This window comes from Humulus lupulus, chromosome 8 (assembly GCF_963169125.1).
Source record: "Humulus lupulus chromosome 8, drHumLupu1.1, whole genome shotgun sequence".
NCBI lineage: Eukaryota > Viridiplantae > Streptophyta > Magnoliopsida > Rosales > Cannabaceae > Humulus > Humulus lupulus.
The window spans coordinates 124786327-124801911 of record NC_084800.1 but is presented as its reverse complement, the minus strand read 5'-3'; the positions used below and the strand labels follow the sequence as shown (position 1 = coordinate 124801911).

Genomic DNA, 15585 nt, shown 5'->3' with positions numbered 1-15585 from the left:
TTTAAAGAGTTCTGTGCATACAGATTCATCCCAAATGATTTAAAGAGTATCAACTTTCTCCCAAAATGATTTAAATAAAAGTTGTACACACAACTTCATTAATTTTTTTAAAAAAAATGGAAGAAAGCTAATATTTATTTGCTATGCATTTACAAAATTGGTGTACGCTTGAGGTTGAATAAATCTTCAACAATCAGGAAAGCAAAGTCTTTAGGATGAAAGGAACATAGGACAGAAGAATATCATTTTCGTTGCTTTATTAATGTTTTTTTTCCCCTGCAATGAATTAGTACATCCTTCTCTTTTTTTAGCACTTATAAGTCCAAACAGACACAAATATCCTCCCAAGAATCAATTAATTAGAACACCACTGGTCTCGTGCAGCTATAAACAAAGCTCAGGAAAACTATAAGACAAAAACTCCAGTAAAAAAAAAAATACAAACTAATAATATACAAATCGACTACAGAAGAGTTCAGTCAATATTTAAACTCAGGCCCAGAGCAACCTCACAAGTTAATCTTCAAATATGCCTTACTCTTGCTTCTGTACAATACAGGGACAAAAAACAACTGGACATTCAGGATCTCAGTTTGGAATAAACAGCATACAATCACACTTGGGTCAATAAGTCACGTTCTTCCTCTTCCTTTTTCATAATCAATTATTACAAATCACAAGTTGGTATGAGATGGCTCAACCAAGAAATTGACGACCCTGTTCAACAAATTCAAGCCGAATACAGTTTCTTCACAATTCACTTTAATGAAAATGTTCAGTGGTTCCGTGCATTTACCATTGACAGTAATTGTAATTAAGCATGGTTTCAAGGTGCTTAAGATCTCACTGCTGAACCGTAAGCACAAACCTGATGCATCGTCGAGGTTTGCAGCAATCGGCATATCGACAGATACAAGAAAAATGTTCGCATTGCTTAGCATTTTCGATGCCAGACTTCTGCATATTTCAAGGAATTTGTCTGTCACTACCGAGCCGTCAATTTTGTCGTTATTTAACCCTCCAATGTGATCGCTGAAGGTGCAACTGTTGAATATAATCAAAGATAAACAATTTTAAAATACCAACAAAAATAAAACACAAGGGGAATATCAGCAGAGAAAGATGATTTCTTCCTACTTTAATCTGATGCCGTAATCAGAGAACATGTTAATATGATATTACATGATACAATCAGAAACTAATCCGTATGTACTTGTAAACTTGGTTTCTTCAATGTGGCACAAAACAGTTTCAATATATTCAAAATGAAACTTTTCTCGTTTATTCAAAAGGGAGCTAAATTGGAGCCATGACTTAATTCTCCCACATACTACCTCCCCCTTCATTTTTTCAGATCACTATAACCATCCCCAATCACTATCTACACCACCCCAAATAACAATAATTGTGCCTAGACAGTAAACAACACACCATTAAGGAATACATAAGCAATAGAATAGATTTGTATATACGACCAGCCAGAAGTCAGATCATCTGTACAAAGTGAAAGAATAGGTTGTAGGAGATGCAAACAATCCCTCTAAAAAAACTATTAATCAAATAGAAAAAGTATATGCCAAAGTTTGAGTTCCTCATGCACTTGGTTGGGGTTTACCATATTGCAATGGTGTTCCACAGTTTTAGAAATAAATCAAATGAAGAAATAAAAATATGGATTGGTTCAAATATTGTGGTGACAATCTTGATGAAGCGTCCTGAAAAGTTCTTCCCTCAATGAATTTACTTGATTGTGTCAAGAAGCCAAAAAAATTATTTTCTAGGCAAGTTATAAATGTGACTTCATCAATAGAATATGTAGTTGTGCTTGTGCATATATTTCTGCATGCTTCTGTGCATCCGGTCCGTGTTCACAGGGAAGCGAAGGTGAGTGTGTGTGAGAGAGAGAGAGATTTCTTACATATTAATTAAGAAAATATGAGTAAATTACCTTCTCGTGTATTCAAACATTCCTTTAAGATGAGACTCCTTATTGATGAAGGTGTCTACATCCAGGGGAACAGCTTTTATAAAGTATCCAATATCTGGCCATAATTTAACAGGATGCCTTGTTCCATTACAATGTAAAGCTAGCTTAAGAGGCAAGAGGTGGTGATGGAAACGAACTTGGAGGATTCTTCTCACTGTCTGATCAGGTTCCAAAGAGGTGACCCCCTCCATAGGCACTAAGGTTGGCACCTCATCTTGAGATGGCATGGAGCTGTCATATCAAGTGGGATGCAAATCAGAATTCACTAAAGCCATGATTATGCGACATTGAAAAAATAACAATTATGACCACAGATTCGAAATATTTATGCTGATTTCGATGAATAGGTGAACCTAGACATCTATGGACCTTAGTGTGACTGATGGTTTCCAGAAAAACGACTAAAATTACAAAGAAAAAAAAAGTAGCAGTTAATTTAAGAGAAATGCAATCTAATTTAATTCAATAACTTTCACACTTACAAAAACAATGCAAGAGGAAGATACAAATAAGGAAAACAACAGAAATTTGCCAAGTTGCCTCAAAACCTGACACAACATTAAAACTTTAGCCGGACAAAACTATGCATGTGAGACTGCACATGATATCAAGTTATTTAAGCATCAGCACAAAAAAAAAATAGTCAAAAGTATGGTTGAGTAGTTTCAACCTTAACATTGGTAAGGAGATATGACTCTTAGCTCAAAGTATCCATGAATGTTAATAACTTATATAACCGTCTTATTTCATGACTAAAGATTACTAGGCCATCAACATTGCCACTTTTTGTGTGCGTTACAGGCATAAACATGAAGAACTCCCACTAAACAAAAATTTAGGAAATAAGGCAATGCCTTCCTTGGACAATTATGATTCAGCATTCTCACTTGTTGCAGTGAAATTATCATTTCTTAAGCAATTTTAGTTTGTCACCTGTCAGATGCGGTCGAAGCTTGATCTGCACTATCCAAGGCATTGCCAGATTCTTCATCAACTAAAGTTATACTTGACATAGGCTCTGTTGAACAGTTCTTGAAGAAAACTTCTATACAAACAAGTATAGTTGAGATGCTTGAAGTCTCAGATGAAAAGGAATAGTCCACCTTTAGGCCATTTCCATTAACAGGATCCAAGAGCACATAGCTTTTACGTTTTATTTTCCCTCTAATATCCCCAATGGAGATTCTTGCTGAAGATCCGTTTCTTGGACTTGGTTCATTAGTGTTCACATTTGACAAACCAGGCTGCTCATCCAGCCACGACTCTAGATCTCTCTTTGACATCAATTCCTCAAAATCAGCAGAACCTGACTGAGAAGCATGATTTTGGGCTTTGTAAGCATTGCCAGCATCTGAAAACTGAATCAATGGGTCGGTGTTTTCGCCATTTTCACTTGCAGAACCAGTTTCATCGCTTTCACGACCACCATTTGAGCCAGTACTGGAGTGCTGAGAACTATAATCTGAAGCAGTTTCTTCATCCAATGATCCAGATACTGAGAGATCATCCGTTACTGAGGGATCACTAGTGGCTTGATTACCAGATTCATTTGTTTCATGAACGTCAATGGTTAAACTACAAGGCTTTGGCAGAGGTTCATAACCTGGAGCAGCATGAAGTACTATTTGAGATAAAGAACCAGGAAGATAAATTCGATGATTATTTGGCTGGGGAAGTGCTGATTTTGTTTGTCCTGCAAATAAGGATTTTGCAAGTAAGCATGACAAGTCTCTATTCTTATATAGGCAACCTGGTTCTGCATCTACACCTTGGTGATCTACGTACGATGATAGAAGTTTCTTCAGAAAACAAGCTCTATCACGAACATCATAATTCAAATCACATTTGGCCAATTCAAGCAAATAGCTTAAAACTTTTTCAAATGTCATAATGTCTTCTCCACTTGCACACAATAAAACCTGCAGAAAAGACCAGTTGAATAAGTAAAGTTCATGAAATATACCAAAAACATGATATCAACCCAATCTTAGGAGTAAGGGTACGATTGGTTGGGAGTAATGAAAACAGAGAAATAAGAATGAGAATGGTAATGGTAATAAGAATAAGAATGGAATGAAATAAAATTTTATATGAAAATAAAATTGATAAAAAATATTATTAATTTCTTTTTTCATTGTGCATTAGAATGGTCTTTCCTCCCACTTTTGAAAGGAATGGCTATTCCACCAAAATGATGACAATGTCATTCCATCGGAATAGCATTCCAATGCTTCAAATTGTAACTAAACAAAGGAATGGAATGAAAATTAATTCCATTCCATTCCTTTCTATTACTCCCAACCAAACATACCCTTAGAGGAATGGATATAAGATATAGCACTACTTTCAGAACATTTCTGTAGAAATAGTGATAGCATATGTGTAAATACCTAAGGTGTGTTGTACAGATATGTGTAAATACCTAAGGTGTGTTGTACAGCTAAGCATAGGCTAAGGTGTGTTGTACAGCTAAGCATAGGTTGTAATATTTATTTCTTTCTTTTTTAGCTATCTTGTATATTGTAATTTGCCTATATATTGGCCTTTCTATTCTTCAATAAAATCATATTAGAAGAATTAATCCCAAAATCCTACACAGTATCAGAGCCTATCTTTCCAATTTTTTTTTTTTTTGCCATTTCTTTTTAAAAAATTTTGGGTTTAGTTCTTTGAGGCTCAAACTTAGAAATTACTTTTAGAGTTGTCTCCTAATCTCACCTCCTACCCAGAAAGCTTGCCCGACCTCCGATCGGCAAAACCCCAACGTTCGGTGTCCAGAGGAGTGGTGCGTGAGTCACACGCGCCGCCACACTCCCCGGCGTCTTCTCCCACGCGCGCGCGCATGTAGGCGCGTGGCAGCGCCGCTGGCGACCTTTCTCCAGCATCTTTCTCCTCGGCACTTCCTGCTTCGGCTGTGACTCTTCATCTTGGGTTCTCCCACCATTTCATCATAGAGTTGCATTTTTGTGCTAAGTTTTTTCCATTTATCTTGAGTTCATCAACATCTTTCTTTTCCCGCCGCCCATTTTATTGCGCTGCCCATTCATACACCCTTCTGCAACCCATTCATCATGAAAATCCAATCTCAAAATTCCATGGCTGCTTAATCTCATAAATTTATTTCAACTTTATGGGAGCCGTCTACCAACTAACTATCACAAAGTCAGCCACATCTCAATTGAATAAAGTTTGCCACCTCTCAAAATACCTCTGAACCCTCTTCGACATTTTATGCAGCAGCCACGACCACATACAATTGAGGCAAATGTCTGTATAATGTGTCATCAAGGTTCTTCATCTCACACACTCACTACATCTGCCAACAAAGGTCTTTGGATAGTGGATTCAGAGGCTTTTGACCACAAGACGGGTGATTTACAAGTCTTCACCACCTTCAAACAATGTGCTCATTGCCCCACCATCAGAATTGCCAATGGCTACCTCTCAAAAGTGATAGGGATTGGTTCTGGAATATTATCAATTGGTCTTCTCCTTTCATCTATTTTATTTGTCCCTAAATTAAGTTGCAATCTTCTCTCAATAAGAAAACTCACAAGAGACTTGAATTGTGTGACTAAATTCTATCCAAATCTTTGTGAATTTCAGGTTGTGGGCTCGTCAAAAGTGATTGGCAGTGCTGAAATGCATGGGACTCTATATTCTCAAGAATTCTCCTAAAAGTAAACAAGTTCACCAATCAAGTTGCGGTAACCATTTCAATTTTGTTTCTCATTCTGTATCTGTTTTGAATGACAACCTTATCATGTTGTGACATTTTCCTTTGGACATCCAAATTTTGGTTATCTTGAAAAACTCTTTCCTCACCTAAAACAATCAAAATTTCTTCATTGTAAAGCCTGTCAACTTGCTAAACACACTCGAAACTCTTATCCCAATTTTTCTTACAAACTTTTTTCAATGATACACAATGATATTTGGGGACCCTCACGGGTAACAAATATCAATGGATCTAGATGGTTCGTATTCTTTATCGATGTTCACAGTAGGATAACATGGACTTTTCTCATGAAAGAAAAATCAGAAACTGCTTCTATCTTTAAGAATTTCCATTCCATAATTCAAAATCAAGTCAACCAAAAAATCCAAAATTTGAAACTAACAATGGGAAGGAATATTTTAACTCCATTCTTGGTCCATACTTGTTAGAACAAGGGATTGTTCATATTAGTTCATGTGTTGATACTCCACAACAACATGGGCTGGCTGAGAGAAAAAAAGACATCTTGAAGTTTCTAGATACATCATGTTTTCAAATCATATTCCTAAACAGTTTTGAGGGGAAGTCGTACACACAACCACCTATCTCATAAATCGTATGCCTAGCCGAGTATTACAATTCAAAACCCCAAGAAATTTGTTACTTGCAAAATTCCCTATATCTCAACTTTCTCCTCAAATCTTCCGCTCAAAGTCTTAGGTGTACTGCTTTTGTCCATATTTATGGTCACAAAAGAACAAAATTTGATCCAAAGTCTCACAAATGTCTCTTCATCGGCTATTCCAACACTCAAAAGGGATACAAATATTACTCCCTAGTTACAGATGGTTTATAATACTATGGATGTCACCTTTTTTGAACACCAATCTTTCTTTCCCAAATCTAGTATTCAGGAAAGCATTCAAAGGAATATCAGTTTTGGGAAACTCTTCAAGATCATCAGGCTGCATTTCTTCAACCCAATGTATTGACACATAAACATCATCAAATTGCTCAACCCTTACATGTGTTGTCACTCAACTGGTTCTCCCTTGCCTTCTTCTTTGCCTATCCAACCAGATCTCAGCCCAGAAAACACATCCAACCCGTCCTCACTTCCTATAGTCAATTCGACCTCATTTTCCTCCTATGAAAATCCAAACACTATCTCAAACATACTACCACTTCAAACTCAAGCACAATTTGATATAAGTAACAAAGAACTTCGTGTTTGTAGCAGGATAAAAGCTGGGAACATAGAGGTCAACATGCAAAACAAGGACTATTCAAATACTCATTCGAGCTCTCGCGACCTTGAAAATCATGAAGGTAAGGATTCTATGACTCATGAGTTAGCTTCTCCTACTATTGATGACATTGACCTGCCTATTGCTCTTCAAAAGAGTGTTAGAACTTGTACTAATCACCCAATAGAGAAATATGTTGCTTATGGGAAACTAACACCTATGTAACCAACCTTTGTCTCTTCTCTTGATCTTATTCAGATTCCTACAGACATTTATGAGACCTTGAAAGATCCTAAATGGAAGATTGCAGTCGATGAAGAAATCAATGCTCTTGAGAAAAATGATACTTGGGTTTTCACTGAGTTACCTCAAGGAAAGCGGACATTTGGTTGTAAGTGGATTTTCACCGTCAAGTATAACTCAAATGGAAGTATCAACAGATTCAAGGCTCAGTTGGTCGCGAAAGGGTTCACTCAACCATATGGTATTGACTATCAGGAGACCTTTGCTCCAGTCGCCAAGCTTAATACTGTAAGAGTTTTGTTATCACTTGCTATAAATTGTGATTGGGCCTTATATCAGTTAGATGTAAAAAATGTCTTCTTAAAATGGGGAACTCGAAGAAGTCTATATGGAAATTCCACCAAGGATGAAAAAATACTCTAGTGGTCAAGCAGTGTGCAAACTTCTCAAATCTCTTTATGGCATGAAACAGTCACCTTGGACATGGTTTGATAGATTTGCAAAGTCAGTTATTAAACATGGAAATACTCAAAGTCAGGCTGATCATACCCTGTTTGTTAAGTTCTCTTCAATAGGGAGGCTGGCAATTCTCATTGTCTATGTGGATGACATAATACTAGCTAGAGACGATTCATGCAAAATTTAGAGTTTAAAATCAAAGATTTAGGAACCTTCAAATACTTTCTTGGAATGGAAGTAGCCCGATCCAAAGATGGAATTGTTATATCTCAACGAAAGAATATCCTAGACCTTTTAAAAGAAACTAGAATGATTGGGAGTAAGCATGTTGACACTCCAATGGATCCAAACTTGAAAGCAATTCGAAGTGAGGTTTCAACTCCAATAGAGAAGGGGAGTTATCAAAGATTAGCAGGGAAACTAATCTATCTCTCTCGTACTAGACCTGATATCGCTTTCTTAGCCAGCGTGATAAGCCAACATATGCACAATCCTTTCGAGGAGCACTTGGAAGCAGTTCGCCGTATACTACGATATTTGAAAATGACACCAGGTCTCAGTTTGCACTTCAAAAAACACAACAATCGAGATTTAGAAGTCTACACAGATTTTAGTTGAGCTGGAGAGCTGACCGACAGACGATCAACCAATGGTTATTGCACCTATGTATGGGGTAATTTAGTCACTTGGCGTAGCAAAAAACAGTCTGTGGTCTCAAGGAGTAGTGTAGAGTGAGAATATCGTACTTTGGCATTAGGTATATGTGAAGGAATGTGGCTCAAAAGGCTAATGAATGAGTTGAGAATCGACTCTCTTGAGTCATTTAAGATGTACAGTGATAGTCAAGCTGCAATCAACATTGCTAAGAGTCTGATTCACTATGATAGAACTAAACATGTAGAAATAGACCGACACTTCATTTTTGAGAAAGTAAATTCAAAGGTCATTGAGCTCAACTACATTCCCACAAAGAAATAGATTGCTGACATCCTAACAAAAGCCCTACCAAGAGCGACTTTTGAAGAATTTAATTCCAAACTGGGTTTGTATAACATATACAACTCACCTTGAGGGGAGTGTAGAAATAGTGATAGCATATGTGTAAATACCTAGGGTGTGTTGTACAGCTAAACATAGGTTGTAATATTTATTTCTTTCCTTTTAGCTATCTTGTACATTGTAATTTGTCTATATATTGGTCTTTCTATTCTTCAATAAAATCATATTAGAAGAATTAATCCCAAAAACCTACAATGGTAAAAAAAAATGACAATAAGATAAGAAAGATGGTTCCAAAAAGATTTTGCTTACTTTGGAAATAAATAATTTCTCCCGTTCAGATGCAAATGACCTTAAACATGAAAATGCATCCTTTTCCTATTTATGGTAGGATTCAAAACCTCAAAGAAGCACAGAAATGAGTTTTAAAGTAATTCAGGCCACAAAAATAATGCTTAATTTATAAGCAGTCTGTTTTGGTTTGGCGTGCATAATAAACCATCAGAAAAACAGTCTGCTTCAAAATCTTATCAACTATATATAATAATAAATAAATCTGACAGCAAATATAGTTTCTAAAGTACCTTGACAGTAGTATTAAGAATCTGAAGCTTTGACTCTAAAGCTTCAGAAGGGAAACACCATGCAAGATATTTGAGTACTGTGGTTAACATTCTTGGAACTAGCTCCCCTAAAGAGCTGTACTCCCCCACCATCCAGATGATTATTGCACGAGCTGCAGGCACCTTCATTGTATCTAAACTACGAACCAGCTGAATAATTACCTTGAAAATACAACAAAATCAGCTTTAATTAATACAACATATAGCATGATACCATTAAAAGCATACAATGTTTTAAAGTTTACTCTAACTATACAAGAATTGAACATTTAGGTCTCACAAATGGCATAGAATAACTAAATAGACGTACCAATTTTGTTTATTATTATTAGATGTGATTTGACATAATAGCATGCCATAGATTGAAATGCAACATCCTCATAATGTCACCATAATACGCATATAAACATATATATATATATATAATTTAGTGTCCAATTCAAGGCACAAACTCACTGACCACTAATAGCTCAGAGCTCAGCTTAGTAATGCACAGATGCTTTCACAATCACCCACAAAGAAAATGACTATATCACATGCTATGAATAACAAATAAAACATATCAATATAAAAAATTAGGAAAGAAGTATACTTTCTCATGGCGGAGTGGATCGTCCCTAATGATTGATTTAATAGACATTATTGCTTGCACCAAAACATTAGCTTCTCCATCAAAAGATCCCAAGTCACTAGCAAAAATTTCTGCAACAAAACGTAATTCAAGGAATAAAGCCAAGCAAAATTTAAGAAAGATATACATTTCTTGGTTGTCATCTTCACAAACCTTGTCTTGTCAAAGCCAAGAGTCCTTCTAAGCATGTATGTGCCATCTGTGGAAGTCGTTGCACACATATGCCAATTGCAGCAATGGTGTCGGCAGCAAACCTCCTATCAGGATCTCTAATATAATCCTGGAAAATACAAAAAGAAATCAGTTCAATTTTTATGACATTAAATCCATTTACCTATATAACATAGAATGATTTCAAATAAGGTCAATGGTAGACAAGTAAAAATAAACCCCAAGTTTGAAACAGAATCCAGCAACAAATAGGGGACTACAGAAAACCAAAAACACAATAGCATTAATGCCCTACAAATGTATGTTGAACTTTCGCAAATGAATCAACTAAAGGATTATCTCAGCAATCAGGCTCAACATTTCTCGTAAACTGATTTTTAGGAGTTTTTTTAACTAGAATTTGTATTTGTTAGTTGACAAGGCCTTAGAATTAGACAGTATGGGATAAAAAATTAGGTATAAGAGTTGGGGTGATGTTATATACTGAGTTAGTTTCAGTCTCTGTTTAATGACTCTTTTACTTGTTTATTGGATGTTTGTGCTGATGTGGTATAGAAGAGAGAGGAATGTAACGAAAATTAGTTAGAAACATACGAATTTTGAGGGGGTATGTGTGCGGTCTGGAATTAACTTGTTAAGCTCTGGGGTTCTTGGTACAAGACAAGCCCTAGTTCATCAATAATATTTATTTCCCCGGCGGAACTATGACTACTATCAGATTGTGCCCCAAATGATTTATAAATTCCTCAAACCATACACGTTATTAAAATGTGGGACTTCTTTTAGATTTTTATTTCCACGACATTTTGGTCACTGCTTTGGCATTGCCACATCAATACACGTGTAGAATAATTAGCAATTTTGCCCCCCCCAAACTTTAACCACTACCAAATTGCGCCTTTTTTCTTAAAAAAATTGATTTAAAAATTAAAAAATATATATTTTCTTAAAAAAGATAATTAAAATCTTACAAAAAAAAATCATTTTAAAAGATTATGAAAATCTTACTCTCTGTCATGTCTTCCGACCGACCATTTCGCTGCAGAACCTAAGGTGGTTGGGAATGATGGAGCAGATCTAATGAAGAAGAGGAGGATGAGGGTGAAAAATCTTAGTTTTATGATTTATTTTTAATGTTTATTTAAAAATAAATATATTTTATATTGTAAAAGAAAAGAAAAAAAATAGTTATTTTTTATTAATTAAATTTTTAATTTTTTAATATTTGAAAATTTTAGTTTTTTTTATTTCCTTATCTTTTAAAATGATTTGATTTTAAAATTTTTTAAAGTTTTAATTATTATTTAAAAAAAAATAGATTTTTTTTTAATTTTCAAATTAATTTTTTTAATAATAGGGAAACGATTTGGGAGTAATCAAATTTCGAATGGCAAAATTGCTAGTTATTCAACACGTGGCATTGCCACATCAACAGCCAAACTACCACGTTATTATTAGCCACTTATGGCAAAATCTAACAAAATACTTACATTTCAGTAACGAGTATAGTTCGGGTTAACATGACAAATCATTCAGGAAGCACGATTTGAATAGATGATAGTTTACGGGAAAAAAATGCTATTTATTCTAAAAGAAAATTATTTAGTTAATTTGTTCTGCTTTCTGTGATTTTCCTGGTCAGTGTGTATAATAATAAATCAATAAAAACTACTAGTGCATGCATGCATGCTTACTTCTGTGAGTATACACATCATACATGGGATACTTCCTCACATAAAGCTATAGCTGTACCTTTTAACCAAGAAAAAGGGGATGGAAGGAGGATAAGGACTTACCTGGAACTCTTTATATATTTGTGAAATTGATGAATCTATTGCAATAGAAGCCAGTATGTCCAGCTTCAATGCTTTTATATGATAAGAATCTGAAGAGCATACGAAAAAGTCTTCAAAGTAGGGAGCAAAGAGAGAAGGCACTGCTTTGGCAAACACTTGAATATTGCAAAGGACCTGTAGAGGTCAACCAACAAACAACAGTCACTATCAATGTCCACAGAAAAATGATAGAAATATTAAAGAAGATTGAGAAGAACAAGATCTTTATAGGATTACTGGCCAATGAAGGTGTCCAAAATTTCTAAACTGACAGACCAATATAACATGTACCAAGAAAAATGAATCAATGTATGTTAAAAGCAACAAAAAAGCATACTAGTAGCAATAATACAATATCTAATGATCTTACAACTTACACATTGAGAATCACCAATCAGCTTTTCTCATGCGCAACATTTAAGAAAAATGAAGCAATGTATGCAAACAACAAAAAGCATACTAGTAGCAACAATACAATATCTAATGCCCGTACAACTTGCAAGTTGAGAATCACCAGTCAGCTTTTCTCACGTGCAATATTTAAGAAAAATGCTTTCGAAAGAATGTTAAAGTTAGGGAAGGTTGCTTATATAAAACATAATAAACTAGGAAGAAGCAATGCACAACATATGAACATATCGCTAAAAAATCGAACTCAACTACACAAAACACAATAGATCAGGAAGGAAGCAACATACCCGCATGTCAATTAATCTACAATAATGAATATAAGAAGATATATGTATGTACCACATATTTTGAGGCAATGGATGATCTTAGGACAAACAATAGTGGTTTAACAATCCGCCTAACATCCTCCCTTGATCCCATAATCCAGTGCACCCCAGCAGCTGCTAGTAATACTGCACTATTATGGCTCCATAACAATGGTGAGGTACACTGCAGAAGGAGCTTTACATCCTCATTACTTCTGACAGATGTAACACACTGCGAGCTGATTTCGGAAAAATCTTTATTCATGAAACTTGATCTTGATAAATATTCTTCCGGTCCTTCAATATAGCACTGGGAGACCATGTGTGCTAATTCAGATTCATAATTACTGTCTTCTGCTAATGGGAACTTCATCTCTGACTCCAAGCTACCATTTTCAGATTTACAATTCTCTGAATGGTGCAAGAAAAACAAAACTGATTCCTTTACAAGTCCATGTTTTGCAATAACATAGCGCAAAAGAACCCCAATTAAGATTATCTGACCCCATTCTTCAACATCAGGAAGAATTTCACATAATCTTTGAAAGTTTCTTCCAACCAGAGGCAAATTATTTGGACAAACAGAAGCAAATGCTGCAGCAGCAGCTCCAACAACACTAGGGGAATGATCATTTAACAGTATTCCCACAATCTGCAAAGAGACTGAACATTGTCAAATTCATTTATTTTAATTTTCCTAAGAAACTAGTATAGGCCTTTCAAAAAAAATTTGATTGCATCAAATAATCTAACTCAAAATGTACATAGACAGCTCGGTTTCTGTAAGACTGCATCTAGTGATGAAAACTATGATTACAAAAGACACTATCTCTGGTATATTTAAAAGATAAACAATAAATCTTGAACACAATCTATTTCGGTAAGCGATAATCATCCAAGCATTTTTAAAACTTAACATATAAGGTTCGTTATACAACTATAGCTATCCATATTATTAAAGAAGAAAGCGAGTATAAACAACTTTAATCGGCCTAAATAAACACAATAAGTTAATGGCAATCCACAAATCAAAATAAAAGTCAGCCATACCTCTTCAATCGTCACTGTGTTTTCCTCTAGGCGCAAATCATGCAGCTTGGGAAGCGCATTTGCTGCACATTTTCGTACATACACAGATGGGTCTCTTGCACATTTGCCAACTGCAACTAGAACAATAGGTGCAATGACATGGAGTCTGATTCCTGCCATTGTACGAAGCGCCCATGCCCTCACCAATGGGTTTGGATCCCCTAAATCTTTTTGAAAGTAATTTATCGATAGCAATGCCTCATTTGGGCGCCTAATTTGCAAAAGAAAATCCCATTATCAACAAAACCAAAGATAAAAGAATATAAATTGTCATGCAAGAAATATATATTAAATAAGAATATCTACTCTTTTTCGACAAAATGGGAAATTTTGAGAAGCATGAGATAGTTCATGTTCTCGTGACAATAATATGAAATTTTTGGTAGTGGTTCAGAAATTACAGTGTGCAACATAGCATACTTTTCAGCATAATGCAACAAGTATAAGTAAACCAGCTTCTTCACTTCCAAAGACTGCGACGCCACGTTTTTAACAACCTGGAATTTCCACATTAAACCCGAGCATAATTTAGATTTTGATTCATTTTCATTATTTTCTTTTCTAAGCAACCAAACAGGATCTTAAGAATAAAATTCGACAGATCACGTATTAAGCGAGCGGACCTGAGGGAAAAAATTGGAGTCATCGAAGCCCTGAGCGATGAGGGCGAGCAAGCGCTTAAGAGCTTCGCATTTTTCCGAGTCGAATTTGCTGTCGAGGAGAGGAGCTATGTTGACATCTTCTGGATCGTCGTAGAGGTGTGCGTCCGTACCGATTCGAAAAACCATTGTTGAGGCCTTACTCAAGGTCTCCGCAGTGGCTCCGAATTGTGGGAACATTCTTTAGGATTTTGGTTCCAGAACTCTGATAAAATCTCGATTTCTCATTCTATAAAGTTCGACGGAGAAAGAAACAGTGGGAAAATATCGCAACTGTAAAAGGTGATCAGTGACAACTAATCGGAATCTCAGTACCGTGACTGTTCAACTGGGGACGGCATCTTATTTAGAACTAATACGTACGTGAGAAAAATGCCGAAGTTTTTGTTGGTCATTCCATGATGATTAAAATGCCTAATTTGCATCATGATGATTAAATTTAGAGGAATTTACATATATTATTTTTTTATGGGATTTATTTTTGAATTGGTAATGTTTGTGTGGCTTTTTGTTAATTTTTTGAAGGTATAAACTCATTTGATTTGTTATCTTTGCTTTTTTATCCTCATTTTGTGAATTTAAGGCTTGTTCAATCTCAATCATCATTTTCTTTTAGAAAAGGCTTCAAGCATCAATAGTGCTCAAGAAATAGAGTATTAGGACAACTTTAAAAAACATGTATAAGCCTTAGATTTGTGGTTTTGCTATGTTCTAAGGATTTGCTCAAAGTGTTGGTTCTACAAGGGTTTTAGAGGTTTATCAAAGTTGAAGAAGATCATTTACCAATTTGGGCTTGCATAATCTTTCTTGATCTTTATTTAGTCTCTGTCAATTCATTTTTTGTGTAGATTCTAAATTTTGAGGTGTTGTTATCTCACCCCCCAACATTCTAATACTTTATAATATGAGATAGCATATCATGGAAGAATCTAACACTTTTTCAGCATTGAAATTTGTTATCCGTGTTTTCACCAGAGGACGCGTGACATTCATTAGATGAGTAATTAAGCTCCTCAAGCGCTTGTAAGGTTTCGTACTATGATTTGGCCAGACACGAATGTCTCCAAGTGAGGCCACTCCCCGAGTTATGTCCTCGAGGCATGGATGTCCCCAGGCGAGGCCACGTCTCGTGACCCGTCTCCAAGGCGTGGATGTCTCCAAGTAAGGTCAGGCCCCGAGGACCATTTAGATGACCCTCGCTCTCTTCA

General features: G+C 35.6%; 1 protein-coding gene across 2 annotated transcripts; it reads right to left on the bottom strand.

The window, feature by feature from the left end:
* Positions 1-429: 429 nt before the first annotated feature.
* On the bottom strand, positions 430-14772 carry LOC133798407 (AP3-complex subunit beta-A). 2 transcript variants are annotated; one of them, XM_062236678.1, is made up of 11 exons: positions 14342-14772; positions 14139-14215; positions 13680-13929; positions 12664-13281; positions 11875-12048; positions 10061-10187; positions 9869-9978; positions 9238-9438; positions 2921-3906; positions 1949-2218; positions 430-1044 (listed from the first exon to the last, which is right to left on the bottom strand). In XM_062236678.1, the coding sequence occupies exons 1-11, from the start codon at positions 14555-14557 to the stop codon at positions 675-677; spliced, it is 3399 nt and encodes a 1132-aa protein (XP_062092662.1). In that variant the 5' UTR covers positions 14558-14772; the 3' UTR covers positions 430-674. The 2 variants fall into 2 exon arrangements, with proteins under 2 accessions (XP_062092662.1, XP_062092663.1); XM_062236679.1 differs by having other exon boundaries at positions 14120-14215; positions 14342-14413.
* Positions 14773-15585: the final 813 nt, after the last annotated feature.

What these genes read in the sequence shown, in the direction of transcription:
- LOC133798407 (XM_062236678.1), bottom strand. Translation starts at nt 14,557, where the DNA reads ATGTTCCCACAATTCGGAGCCACTGCGGAGACCTTGAGTAAGGCCTCA. An exon ending in CCATTGCCTCAAAATATGTG is followed by an intron (nt 12,049 to 12,663) that starts GTACATACATAT and finishes TGACCTCTACAG; the next exon opens with GTCCTTTGCAATATTCAAGT. An exon ending in AAATATATAAAGAGTTCCAG is followed by an intron (nt 10,188 to 11,874) that starts GTAAGTCCTTAT and finishes TGTATTTTCCAG; the next exon opens with GATTATATTAGAGATCCTGA.